Source organism: Molothrus aeneus, chromosome 5, assembly GCF_037042795.1.
Source record: "Molothrus aeneus isolate 106 chromosome 5, BPBGC_Maene_1.0, whole genome shotgun sequence".
NCBI lineage: Eukaryota > Metazoa > Chordata > Aves > Passeriformes > Icteridae > Molothrus > Molothrus aeneus.
In genome coordinates, this window is record NC_089650.1 from 57,875,222 (window position 1) to 57,889,494 (window position 14,273).

Sequence of the window (14,273 nt, forward strand, 5' to 3'; positions counted from 1 at the left end):
TCTTCCCACTGGACAGCCTTCTAACACATTCACATATTCCCAGAGGCAAGTAAAACTTCCTAAAAGGTCACAGTGCCTGTGGTATTCACATGAAAACTGGATTTTCTGAAAAATCTTTTGGTTTTAAACTAATCTTTGAACTCAAAAGCATAAAACTCCTAAACTACCATGCTCTTGTGATACAGTTTTTAACCACTTGGCAAAGCTCCTCTTCATTCTCTATTTTGCCTTTCTTCAGTCACAACAGCAGGACAGCTATGGACCTTGTACCTGAAACTTCAACAATGAATAATGGTCCCAGGATACAGAAATTGTATTAAATGATTTTCAATTATTTGAAAATCTACTTGTACAAGAAAATCACCAAATATCACCTTTAGGAAGAAGCAATTGTTGATAGTGAGGGATCAAGTGCAGAAAGAATACACTGTAAGGTAAAGAGAAATAGAAGGAGGAAGTATCTCCCTTTTTATGTAACGCTGTAATTTCTTTAAACAACTCATAATCAAGGCCTAATGCTGTTGCCTCTGCATAATTCTTGATGATTTCTGTGCCTTTGGGACTTGTATATTTGAGAGTTAACTAATCAGAGTTTCTGCTTTTGGCCTCAAGTGCCAAGATCATTTCCATACAGAACAGTGGTTGAAAAATTGCATCTGCTTCAGTGATGACTGTCCCACACAAACACTGACTGGGTTGTGAAACCAGAGAAGTCATTCAGCTGTGGATATTTGAAACACCATTCTTATCTTTAATGTTGCCAAAGTAGCAGATGATTGATTGGCTGGTGGTCCTCATTCACTGAGAAGTCTTGTTTTACTGCTGAGGTGGTTCATTACACCAAGTCTTGCTAGAATCTGGGGCTCTTCCACAGATTTCTAGCCTGACAACCTCTAATTATGGTTTTTGTAGAAACTGTATTTAATAACCACTACTAAATTTAAGTGCTAGTTACTGTTCCTAGGCAGGAAGAGATATATAAGCAGGCTACATACTAAAATTATATAATTACACTTCCAATGTTTTCCTGACTCTGAGATCCCCATCTTACATGGGGGAGAAAGAGAGTTTTTGTGCATATTTTCTTAGGATTAAAACGCCAAGCCTTACCCCATCTGCTGCCACAGCAGGTCACACTGACATAACATGTTCAAACATTGAGCTGGAGCCCTCAGACACACTCAGTTGATGTTTTCTCTAGGGCAAACTGTGTAACTGGTAAAAGCAACAGCCTTAACTTTTGGATAGCAACATCTGGAGTGGGGGAGAGAAGTACACACCCTGCCAGTGAATTGTAAAACTCTTTTCTAAAGCAGGAAACAGCAAGACCCAGGATTCTAAGTTCAGTTTTAAATGCCTTACAAGAATAGTTCCAGTAATTGCAGGTACCTCTCCATGCACTCTCTGTCTCTATTCCTCCAGCTCCAGCTTCTTCTGCTCTTCTCATCTCCCACCCATCATTTCTCAGCCTATCCTGCACTACTGGACATTTATAAATATGCCATAGACCCCTTTTATTTCCCCCCTTTGACTCAGAAACAGACAGATTTTTTAAAATTATTATATTTTTAATATCATAGATTGCCTAGGAAAGTCTATGTGAGTTTCTAAGCCAACAAAGCAATGGGTCAAATTCAGCCCTGGATTATCTCCCACAAGCTCACTGGACTAACACTAAGGAGGAATTTGGCTCTAAGGCTTTTGTTAGAAGAAGTTGATTACATTCACAAGTCATTTACCAAATAAAATTTTCAAGTTATCCAGTAACATGGGGAGTAGAAGAGCACAAGCAAACATCTGAAAGTGAAGCAGATTAAACAAGCAGCTGCCAAGGGCAATAAACTAATAAAGAAATGTAGATGCCTTTGACTTAGGCCAGACAGACATTTATTGGAAGCCAAGATTAGTAAGCCTTACCACTTAGTGTTACATGATCATCTTTGGAGGCACTCTGTGTTTCTTTTAACTGGATCTCTGAACTCACATCCACTTTTCTTCCAGACAGCTCTAAATAGGCTTTGAGAGATGCAGGTACCTTGACTGTAATTGAACCTGGTATAAAATTAAGTGCAAGCTAGTTAGTTTAACCCTGAAATAGTCCATTATTTCACTAACTTGAATCAAATCATCATTTGGCTGTGCTTGGTTGGGTTTTTTTTTTAAAGTCTTCAGAAACAGTAACCTCTTTTTTTTTGTTCATTGAAAGAATAAATGAAGGTATCTTCATTTATCATAAACAGAATATGTCACATTTAGAAAATGGTATCACAGAATTTCCTTCACAGACATGAAAATAAATAGTGACATACACTTCAAACAATATCTTTTGGTAGAGGATCTTATTACAGGAATGATCAAGGGAAGCAAATATGATAGATCTCACAGGTTTTATGACTTTAAGTTCATCTTCTAGTTGCATACTGATATTCCAGAGCAAGGACAGGGCATCAGACTTGACAAATCACCCAGTCACTGCATGGCACACAATGAAAGAACTGCTCCTCTGGAAGGATGAGGTGCTGCTCACTTTCTGTGAACACTGGCAATTGTCTTGGCTTTACTGCTTAGGGCCAGCTGTTCACATCCTCCAACAGATGCAGTCTCAAAACTGACTTACCAGTTTAGACTGTGCATCACCAAAATGTAAACTAGTAGCAAAACTACAGCTTTGGTGGCCTGAATAATTCTACTTTGAGATTAAAACCAGAAATTCTGACTTCTGCTTCCCCTAGATATGTGCATCTATGCATCAGACCAAAGGCAGACACTGGGCCCCCAACCTGGCCACATTAGTCATTTTGGAATAACTCAGTCACAAAGTCTGAAAGCTCTCTCCTACACATTAGATCAAAAACATGAGAAATTCAGAATACACTTCCTTTTTATGTGTTGTTTAAGTTTTTGCTTAATTTCAACATTTACTGAGGAAAACATAAAACAGTTTCTTGACATCCATCCCAGAAGCTTCAGCAGAACATGGTAAGAATAACAGCAAAGAAGCACCAGAAAGCAACCCTGGTTGAGCAATTTACACACAGCAGAATCACTTGCCTGTGACAGCTCTGATGAACAAATAACTTCCAGTATAATTTAGGCCTGCATTTTGCTGGATACACAAAAGCCTTAGAATAAGAAAGGGAAAAGGTCTTCATCTTTGGGTCCTCTTTGGAGAGTTGCTCAGTGATGACTCACAAAAACCAGCACACATGCAGCTCATTTAGCACAAGTGGGACATTTTCTACACTGCAGCTGTCGGCAGTTATTCTGAATTTACAGGGTAAACAGAACCAGAGCTTCAACTTTGCCTTTACTAAACTGGGCTGCCAGAAGAGATGTTAGAAAATATTTTGAAAATAACATTAATTAGCTTTTATTAAATACATTCCTCTTTTCTTCTAGCTCAAAGAGACATTAACTTAGCAAAATAAGTGATACTAAAAGTAACCAAGAAATAATATAAAAATAAACTTCTTTGCACTAATGAAGCCAAAAGAGATTGCGCAGAAAGATGCACAAATGATTTCAATTCATTGACACCATGAGTCCCATTTTGAGTAACTGTTAGGATTTAACAGGGCACAGGCTTTGTTTTACAGGAGACAGAAGTGGACCAAACCACCTGAAGTGTCTGACATGACATTACAGTCAAGTTTAGAAATGCTGTCTTGTGTTTCGGCTTGTTTTGAATTTTTTTTTGTCTGTCTTCATTTTGGTTTTTGTTTTTTTTTTCCAAACTAGGATTAACAAGATGTATTCAGGGCTCTGTAATTTACAGTATCAAATCTTCAGAATGGCAAAACTATGAATTCAACTTTAGATGTGAGCTTTTAACTGAGAAGAGGAATTTAAGTGAGTAAGCAGGAGAGAAAATGAAGGAAAATGGTAATGTAAAACTCTCCCATCTTTGCTTTTCTGCCTTCAAATTTTCATAGTAGGACATTTCAGTCAGAGGGCAAGAAAAATAAATGTATGTGTGTCAGTGATCACTGCACATACAGCATCATGGAGAAAACTGTGCTCAAGGCAAAACCTTGTAACCTTAGTCAACCTTGCAGAATTCTGCTGGGCACATTGCCAGACAAAAAAAAAGAAAAACATTGAAAAACACAAACACATTTAATCCATCTTAAGTATTCTTGTCCCTGACACAGATTATTGTGTTTTAAGTATTTATAGACATCTTCCAATAATGATGCAAAAAAAAAAAAGTAAATAACCAACAATCACAAACTATTCTTTACAGACAGATAAAAACCAAACCCTTATCTCCTTTTCTTTTACATCAAAATCTGCCAGAAAAAAAAATTGATTTATTTTGCTAACCTTTCTGGGATTTCAGATCCACTTTTCTTAATTGACTGACATAAACATCTATTGTCCCATGATATGTAGAAGCTTTTAGACTTCCATCTGATGAATCTAAAAAACAAAAGAACTTGTGTATCATTCACTCTTTTAAAGTAAACATTTGCCAGAATATTTCTTTATACCTCAACTGATTTTTATCAATTCTTTTGTGTTTGAGAATAATTATATTTATTAATATTCATAATCATTTACAGATTATACATCATATACATAAAGATAATAATTTACACACTGTCAGCCTTTGCTTAGGATTTTTCAGAAACCTCTTATTCTATCTCCCCACTCCAGAACTGGGGCACACTCTGGTCCTCAGGCTCTGCAGTTATTCTACATTACAAGGGCCCAACTGCAGTGCACATCTTTCTACAGGAATGTCTTGATCTTTGTGTGAAAATCAAGCATGAAACTTGAATACTAAGATCTCTTTTAGCTTCCAAAAGAGTTCATTTGCTCAGACCCTGTGCAGGGAGAACTTTACCCAGGAAAGCTACCCCATGCAGAAACCAAGCAGCTGTGCACTGCAGTATCTTGTTACACAGAAAAACTGAACACAGGCTTTGTGAAATCTGATTCACTGCATCTGAACTATCAACAAATGTTTAGTATGTGCAGGAAAGCAGCACTTGTTCTGTGCCCTGGAATGGAGAGGCCTAAATTTTCTTTTATACCTTATTAGCAGAAATTTATGATCATACAACTTTGCAAAGAAGCATTTTTACAAATAGAAAGCCTTTAAGAAGCTTTAAGTGTACACTTGAGTAGTCTTTATTTGCAATGTATTCCAATTTTAAACACATAGACTTCCACAATATTAAGTGAAGTCCCAAAGAGTTCAACTACTTTCAAACTACTGAGTTCAAACTACTGACCAAGCTTATACCTAATAAGAATTGCAAAGAAATTATAAAAAAAAAAAATCTAGAGGAGCATAAAAAAATTACCTTGGTACATGAGGAAAAGGCAGTTCCTGAGAGGTATTTTTAGAGACAATGCTAGAAATTAAAGTATTGGCAAGCAATCCTGAGACACTGACAGAGACTGGTTTCTGAATATGCATAGGAAAAAACCCAACAATCAAATTGTTAGAAGTAGCCAAAGAAAAACTGAATGAAACTTCCCATTTTAAAAAGTAAAAGCATTAATTAGAGAATGAACTTGATTAATTAACAAGGATGTCTCCTATTACCATTTTGTGCTTGCCATACAGTTTTAGCTCTAAGTGAACTCATCTGGAGCTTTTCTGATCCCGGGTTTCAAGCACAGATGCCAAAGATCAGTGCATTGCTTACAACAGCAAAAACACAGAAAAGAATCTTTATCCCACAGCTAAAGCTGATTTCTTTGGAGGGGAAAGTGATCAAAAAAACCCAGCTAATCCTTACTTAGTCAGCTGAGAAACTGAGAAGGGCTTTGGCTAAAAAGAAAACATTAATAACTAGAACTGGAAGTGAATGCTTCTGCCATTTCAAGACTGTACTGAAGAAAGTCTGTTCAAAATCTGAAAAAAGAAAATTAACTCTTCATTAATAATGAAGACTTTCTCTTGTCTAAGTAAAAATGAAATATTGATTTTTAACTGGTGATTTTTTAAAAGGTTATTCATAATAGTTGAAAAGTTAAAGTCATTAGAACTGGAAAATTTGACATGCATCAACCTTTTTAATGCACTTTTTAAGCAGTGATCACTAGAAGCTTTCATGCAAAGGCTGTTTTTGCAGGTATTCCCCATCAAATTTAGTAAGAGCCAATTACCAACTCCACATAACCTTGACAGAAATTTTGCTGGCAACAGATCCAGGAAACATCCAGCCTTTGACTCCTCTGCTTTAAACAGAACCCATAATAAGTGCCTTTATCTATTCTAGGAAGGAAGAAGAGTCTCCTGTGACAGAAGAGCAGCTCTCTCCAGGGAGAGCAGCTACAAACAGTCCACATCCCACCAGCTGAGGGTGCTTCAGAGGGACATTTATCCACTGAAGCCTTTCTCTTTCCACTTCCCAAATGCAAAAGCAGCTCCTGTGTGATTCTGCCCAGTGGGAAGATAACTTTTGTGAATCTGCAAGACTGAACAAAGTGTTTTTTCCCAAGATCTTCAATGAATAAATAGAAATAAAAATAAATTAATAAATATAATTATAAATATAATATAAATAAATGTGAGAGACTGGACTGTGTTTGCAGAAGGCATCAGCACAAATAAAGGATGCAGGAGGAGGGCAGGAGGGACAGGCTCACCAAGGCACAGATTTACCAGGAAAGCCAAAAACAGCCTGGAGGGAAATGGAACACTTTTCCATTGAGGAACACTGTTTTGGGAGGATGACTTGCCAGATTTTGACTCCCAGAGTACCTCACTAATCCAAAGTTTCCTGTGGCTGAAGAAACTTCAGCAGGGTTTCAAAACCACCAAAAGCTTGGCAGCACTATCCAAACACTAAACCTGACACTACAATACTGCACAGTAAACAACTGTTAAGCTTTGACCTATGGAAGTAACATGAAATATATTTTATGGAAACAAATGAATATGATTTATGTAATGAATGTTACAGATTTGATATTAAATACAAGTGTGTAGATACCAAATTTAGATAAATTAAGAATACCAAGAAACACAGGATTGTTCATCAGTTCTGCAAAGTCCATAAAGATCCTGTTTTAAGTTTGTCTCTAACTCTTAACAAATGAAGGGGAATAAAAGGAAAATGGATTAAAAAAAAACCCAAAAATAAGTCCCAATAGAGTGCACAAATATCAATTAATATTGCAACAATGAAAAATTACCCTATACTAAGAAGCATAGGCTGATAGCATAAAATACATAACAAATAGCAATGGAGACAATACGTATTTTATGTTTATGACAGATCAAACCTAAGGCAATTTATTTTCAAATATATACCCAGTGCTAGCTGATATGAATGTGAATAACTGAAGGTAAAAATAAGGAAAAAATGTATAGTTGAATTTGAGTTTGCTAAGGACCAATGGGGAAAAGGTTTTCTCCAGGTTTTTCAAGGGGGAGAACAAGGACAAAGCCTTTTACTGGAAATAGAACAGATAGTCAGTCTTGTGCAGCTTTAGCTGTTTAAGAATTTATTGGTACTAGAGAAAAAAAGATTTAAAAAAAGGGCACAGTGAAGCAAGATGCCCTTGGAAGACAAAAGTCTCTGTTAAGTTTCATGGAAATAAATAGAGCTTGAAGAATAAAGAATAAAATAAGTCACATAACTTGACTGCACAAAAGGATCAGTGAAAGGCCTACAAAGGTAATACTTAGCATCCCTTTATCAGCCTAGAACTAAAGAAAGGATTAAACACAAGTGATCTTTACTTAAATTAAGCAAAACCATGCTTTTCCTAAGAACACCTAAAGACTGATTTTTGTCACTGATTTTACCATGAACAAGGTCAATCTCTATAGGAACACAAAATATCTATTATTATTTGATTATAGACTGGAGGAAGCATGAAATTCCAAGGTATCTGAAGTGTGATGAAGATGGAATTCCTGCTCAGCTAGCTATCTAGTATTTCTTATTGATAGTAAACTGGCAAAAATTCTTGGTTTAGTTTTTTGTTCTAAACTATGATATGAAAAGTATTATAAGAAACTGAAATGTATTTACTAAATAGACTTTATTATTTATTATTTAGAATTCACTAAATTGCACACACAACTAAAAAATCCTTAGTGGTCCTGACCATACTTACCATGGGGACCTGGCAGAACAAATGATGCAACACACAAAGCAAAGAAATCTCTCAAGAAAACAATTCTTTTCCTAACTAAATTATCCAGGCTATCCTTTTACCTATTAATGAGCTATTTTCTATCCCAATTTTAAATTATACCCATTGGTTGTAAAGGCTCTTTTTGATAAATTACTCTGCTCCAAAAAAGCCCAACCAACCAATCCACCTGGCTTGCCTGGTTTGGAGAAAGGAACCTGGGGTGAGCTCATTGCTCTCTGCAGCTTCCTGGGCAAGGGAAGGGCACAAGGAGGTGCTGAGCTTTTCTCCCTGGTGTCCAGTGAAACCTTGCATGGGAATGGCTCTTTTTTAGGAAGGATTTTTGTACAGAGAGAGTGGTCAAACACTGGAGCAGAGCTGGTGCCCCAAGCCTGTCAGAGTTTAAGAGGCCCTGAACAAGACACTCCAACTCTTGTTGGACTGGATGGTCACTGTGGGTCCCTTCCAACTGAAATAAGGGATAAGGCCTTCAGCAAACTGGTTGAGTAGGAAGTGCTCTCACATTTTGAGAGTTGAAAGTCTGGATCTTCAAAGACTTCTACCTTTAGAAAAATCCATACAAATACCAGGGATGTTTAGTGTTCTTTAGGAAAAGATGAAGTCTATCCAGTGCTGTCAGAATTGAAATCTGAAAAATAAAGTTTCTTCAACATAAGAGTGTCTCAATGCTTAAGCTGAACCTGGTTAGTTAAGGAAAATAATCATCATCTGTTGATGGAAAAAGCTACCTCCTATATTAAGAAACCTTTCTTTAAACACTCTTCATACACTATGAGTTTATTTAAGAGAAGGAAAAACAGCCTAGCAAGTTGAATTTAATTTTGTGGTTTAATGACTAACTCATAAGAATGTGTCTTGCATTCATTTTCCAGGAATGTTAATACAGAGCTCTTAGAAACATAAAAAGAGTTGTTAACAGTCCCTGAACACATCTTAGAGATGGTCCCTGAAACATGCTGAGTGAGTGACTACACTTAAAATCTTCAAGATCAGGGCCTGAGGAAATCCTTCTACATTCAAAAGATACACTGAGCCTTGTCTAAGATCCTGTTACTTCAATTTCCTGCCATATCAATAATTAGAATCTGAGTTTCTCACTTTGTGTGCTATCAAATGCACTGCTGTAAGGTACACCATAACAGAAAACTCTGACTTATCCTATCATATAAATGGCCAGGCTCCCAACAAAAGGTTTATGAGCTGTTTTCATTTCTGAAGGGAAAACTATTGGCATTAGAGTTTCAAAACACTGAAATTATCACAAGCCTTCCCATCACCTCCCCAAATAAGTAATACATCAATGATTAGCTTCCTGATATGCAAATTAAACATAGTTAATCACTGATAGCAATAAGTGTAAGAGAGAGAACTACAGTAAGAGCACAACTGCATTTGATGTAGACTTAAGCATTTTCTTGTGTCCTTTTATCCCATCTATAGCTAAAAGATGACAGCTAGACTCAGTCTCACTTGTGCAAACTCCACTGAGATCTTGTGCCTTGCCCAGCACAAAAGGCTGACTTTGGAAAGGGTCTTATTCAGCCACACTTACCAGTGCTACTCCTGAAAAGGAGGCAAAAACATCTGTGTGAAATCACCTCCTTTTTACCTTACTTAAATATGTGAATATTTAGCCTTTAGCAAGGAGAAGGGAAGAGCAAAAGACACAGAGAGAAGGCAGAACTTACCTACTGTGATACTCCCTCTTTTGGTCTGAAGGTTGGTATTACCTATAATGAAAAGGGGAAAAATGTTAAAAACATTATTATTGAAACATATTATTTATTTATTATTAATATTGTTGCTTTACAAAAGTCTCAATATATATGGGTTATAATTAAGTGATTCCAGACAAGAAAAACATTGAGTGAATTCAAAGATACCAGCTGGATTTGAGGGAGAAAAAAATGTAGAGAGGCATGTGGAAGGCTAATGCACAATATTGCCTTAGTTTACTTTGGGCAATTGTTTGTTGATTGCTCTGATGCCTGCAACAGCACTACAGATGATTTCAGTTCAATTGCATGAATAATAAACAGTTTCTATTTTCCTCTTTTATATACCTATACTCCATCTCTGCTGGAGGGAATCTTGTGTGTCATCTGCAAAGGCAACTTCCTGGACCCACTGAACATTTCCTACTCCCTCCAAACCTATTCTTTTGTAAGAGTACACAAAACTCTTACATTTTGTAAGAGTTTTGTGCATGACAACCCCTTGTCAACATTTCCATTGACTTCAGTTGGAGTATGTTGGACAAAGTGGAGAACATCAAACAAAGTGTGTAAGGCACAAAATGTAGAATGGTCTTCCACTGAACTTGCATCACTCTCAACAGGCACAAGTGTTCCAGCCTTAAAATTTCAAAATACTTATTCTGCCCTTTTGCCTACAACATCAAGAGAATCTGGAAGGACAACAGATGTACCTCCTAACAGAAGAGACATCTATCCTATTAACAGTCTAACTAAATTGTACAAACTTCTCCATTTCCATGCATGAATGTGTCACAGAAAATGCTCTAAATTAAAAACTAAAGCACACCATGTCATCCCTGCCATTCTCTCATCCTCCCAAGAGAAAGGCAGAATGAAGACTAAGGCTGATCACAGAAACTGAGTGCAGTTTAGCAATACACAGTAACCATAATTTTCAGATCTTTCAGAAGAGGTTTTAAAAATTGCAGATGGATAAAGCTCTACCCTATCTTGTGTAATTACACTACAGTAAATAACCATTAGGGCAGAGTGCATTCCACTGGATATGACCTGTATTTTTCTTAGTGGTTCATGGGCTGAAAGCTAGAAAAGCAGCCTATCATCAACAGTCTTAAATTCATCTTTTCAGCACATACTGTACAAAATACTTTGGAGTTCTAATAATCAGAGCAGAAACAAAAGCATTTTTCAATGACCTTGAAAGATGTTTGGCTTCACTCTTTGCTGGTTTTAAAAGCCATCCTATAATCATCCCATCCTTTTCCTCATTTTATCACGACTGGCCCTTAGTTTGGTACAACCTACAAAAAGACCCAGGGTTTTGTCAGCCAGCAGCTCCCATGGAGCAGCTGAAGGTAGATCATATTCTGTCAGCACACAGCCCCTGGGTCTGTTCTTTGTTTTTCTGGGGGTTTTCTTACCTGTTTTCATAAGTAGATCCTTGAAAAATATTCAACATATGGAAATCAAATTCCATTTAGATACATACTCATATGGCAGAATCACCAGTGCTGCACAATGTCAACACATTCTGTGAGGCTGCACTTAGAGTATTGTGTCCATTTTGTGCTTTCAAGTCAAGAATGACACTGGTGTCCTTAACTAAGGCCAGAGAAGGCTATTGAGAAGATCAGGGACCCAGACCAAGCTAGAGATGCCCTGAGAGCATGTTTGTTTTGCTTTAAAAGGAGAAGGCTTAGAAGGAGTCTTCTTGTGGCCTTCAACTACCTAATGGGAGGGTATAGAGAAAAAAAGACATTCTTCTCATGGTGATGCAGCAAGAAGGAAGCAGTAGCAATAATAGGTACCAGTAGTAATGGAAATTATGATTAAAAAAGGTTTTTTCCCCATCAGAAAAATAATTCAGGAGTGGACCAAGATGTCCAGTAAGTTCATACAAACTCTGGACTTGAAAATACTCAAAGCTCAACTAGACAAGGCCTTGAGCAAGCTTGGTCTAACAGAGCCTACTTTAAACATTAGTTGGGAAGGAATTTGAGATCTAATTCATATTTAAACTAGTTTTATAAAACAAATTAATAGTTAATGCAACTCAACCCAAGACTTTGGGACTGCTGCCAAGACGGGTTTCCTGTTCCTCCCATGTGCCCCTTGGTAGAGAGGGTTCACTGTAATGGTATTGGCTCTCATAAAGAAGAAATTCCTCAAGATCAATTTCTTCTTCAGGTGTCAACTCAAAAGCTTAATAGCACCTGACATCTCTAATGCCTGTACAGAAGCTGATGAAAATTACCCAAAACAAGCTTCTTTCAAAACAATGCATTCCCATTTGCCAGAGGAGCATGAAGCATGCAAATGAGCAGATGTGAAAGCTCTCCCAGTGTCCTGATAATACAGCCCGAGTTTCAACCACAAAATGTGCCTCAGACAGGTTTGTAAAGTCTGTGCTGCCCTAACTTCAATTTTCCCAGTGCAAAAGCAGTTAAATCCAGCTTAGTTTTGTGCAGGATGTGCTGATTTGATGCCACCTATGGTGTCAGCTGTAGGGAAATGGTGACTTCAATTGCCCAAGAAACAAATAATCTGTCCAGGTGTTTACAGACAACCACTGCATTTGAGCTACCTCACGAGCAAAACTCAGAAGTCACCATTTTTTCCTAGCAGAAATTTATAGTAGGAGTTATCTTGTCTGCTCATACATGTTTGTGTACTTCAAAAGCCTTGGCTATTAAAACATGATTGGGGAACATGATATTGTACAGAAAATATTTTTCTCCTCAAAAAATAGGGTAAAATTACCAAGCAAATGTTAGTGTGCAATTAAAAAAAAAAAAAAAAAGCTAAAATAACATTAGGTGTTCCAGGCCCATTTAGTAGAGAGGTCATAAAAATAATCCTGAAGTAACATAAGAAATGGCTGCATAATTTGGATACAATTCTATTTGTTTTCACATTGTTCTTCAGCTTAATGGCAACAGGCATTACTGAAGAAAGTAATTTATTAGCTACAGCAGTTATGATTTCATTTTTGCAACAGGAAAATAAAAATTAACTCTTGAATGTGCACAAAGACTGGGCTTGCTCACAAACTGATCACTCCACACCATATAAAGTTAGAAAAAGCCAAACCAGCACAGCTTATCAGACAGAAGTTCCAGAAATAATACAAGCCTACATGTTAGAAAAATACAATAACAGGAGAAAAAACAGCTTATTTTTGTCAGTGCGTGCTAAAATTAACTTTACCTAACAGGTTTAGAAACCATTCTCACATTTAATATAAAGGGACAGAGGAGTTGCTCCCTTCAAGGAAGAAAGAAGTAATTTCTCAAGCAAGATGACAACATAATTTCTTAGCAATTGTAGTAAATTCTTTTTAAGGGATATAGCTGAAAATCTGGAACTCTGACAGAGCTGAGTAATTTTCTTTGTGCATCTTCCAGTTTGTTTTACTCAATGTTAAACCACCACAAATGCATTATAGCATAGTCTGAATTCAGTGGGAGTTTTGTTAAATTAGAAAACCACACCAGATTTGAACCTCAGCTGCTGCTTGAATAAAATACTCTGTAGTTTATTAGTTTTAGATCTAGGGGAAGAACACCAAAGGGTGAATGGTTTAGAGACTGCTAAGAAGTTCTAAGAACTTCTTCTAAAAACAGAAACTGTCACCACTCTTAACATAAGATGCCAGCAAACACACAGGGTATTTCTAATAAAAACTTCTAATTATGACTCTCTCCTACAATAGCTCTTAGTAGATGATCTGTCTAAGAGTTGCTTTTCCTGTGAAGCAAATAAAAGATGGAGAGAGGAGAAGCCTGCTGACAACTTTTAGTATCATTTTCAGGGCTGAATTTTAGAATATTTTTATGTTCTTAGTATGTGTTATTATATTTATAATAACACATGATATTAACACATAATACACATATATTATCTTTATATAAAAGACATTTTTTCAAATAATATATGCTTTTTGCTATTAATAAATGTGCTTATGAAACCATTTTCAAAAATACAGTCTGCTAGGTGGCAAAAAATCAATTGTCTCTAAGAGATAGACCTGTTTTGCTTGCATGCTGTGCACAGCTGATTTAGTGCTAGTCCACTGCAATGGTGCATTTGTTACTGTGAACATTACTGAACACCTTCAAAGCAGCTTAATTTGTGACAGACTTCCTTCTTACCATGAACACTTCCCAGCATAATATCACCAGATTCTGAAGAGAGAGATGCTGATTCTGCATAGAGATATTTAGTTTTCAGCAGCCCATCTTCAGTAGATATATTGATGGTTGTCCCCTGCAGCTTCTCTATATTTACACTCTAGGAGAAATAAACACAATCAACAATTTGTCATCACAGTTTGAAAAAGCAGTGGAAGTAACACTGTTAAGACACAAAACAAATAGAAAGCAGTTGTTGGTGCAGAAAAAATGGAATCAGGTTCTTAGCTAAAAGCTACACAAG

The 14,273-nt window shown here is 36.7% G+C and overlaps 1 protein-coding gene across 1 annotated transcript in view; it reads right to left on the minus strand.

Annotated features, from left to right (window-relative positions):
- FAM185A (family with sequence similarity 185 member A) overlaps positions 1-14,273 on the minus strand; it is a 39,791-nt gene that overhangs the window by 11,045 nt on the left and 14,473 nt on the right. Inside the window, exons 4-7 of the mRNA XM_066550873.1 lie at positions 13,991-14,129; positions 9,810-9,851; positions 4,324-4,419; positions 1,918-2,052 (exon numbers count right to left, since the gene is read on the minus strand). Of these exons, the coding sequence (XP_066406970.1) occupies positions 1,918-2,052; positions 4,324-4,419; positions 9,810-9,851; positions 13,991-14,129 (412 nt within the window). The remainder of the gene's footprint in view (positions 1-1,917; positions 2,053-4,323; positions 4,420-9,809; positions 9,852-13,990; positions 14,130-14,273) is intronic.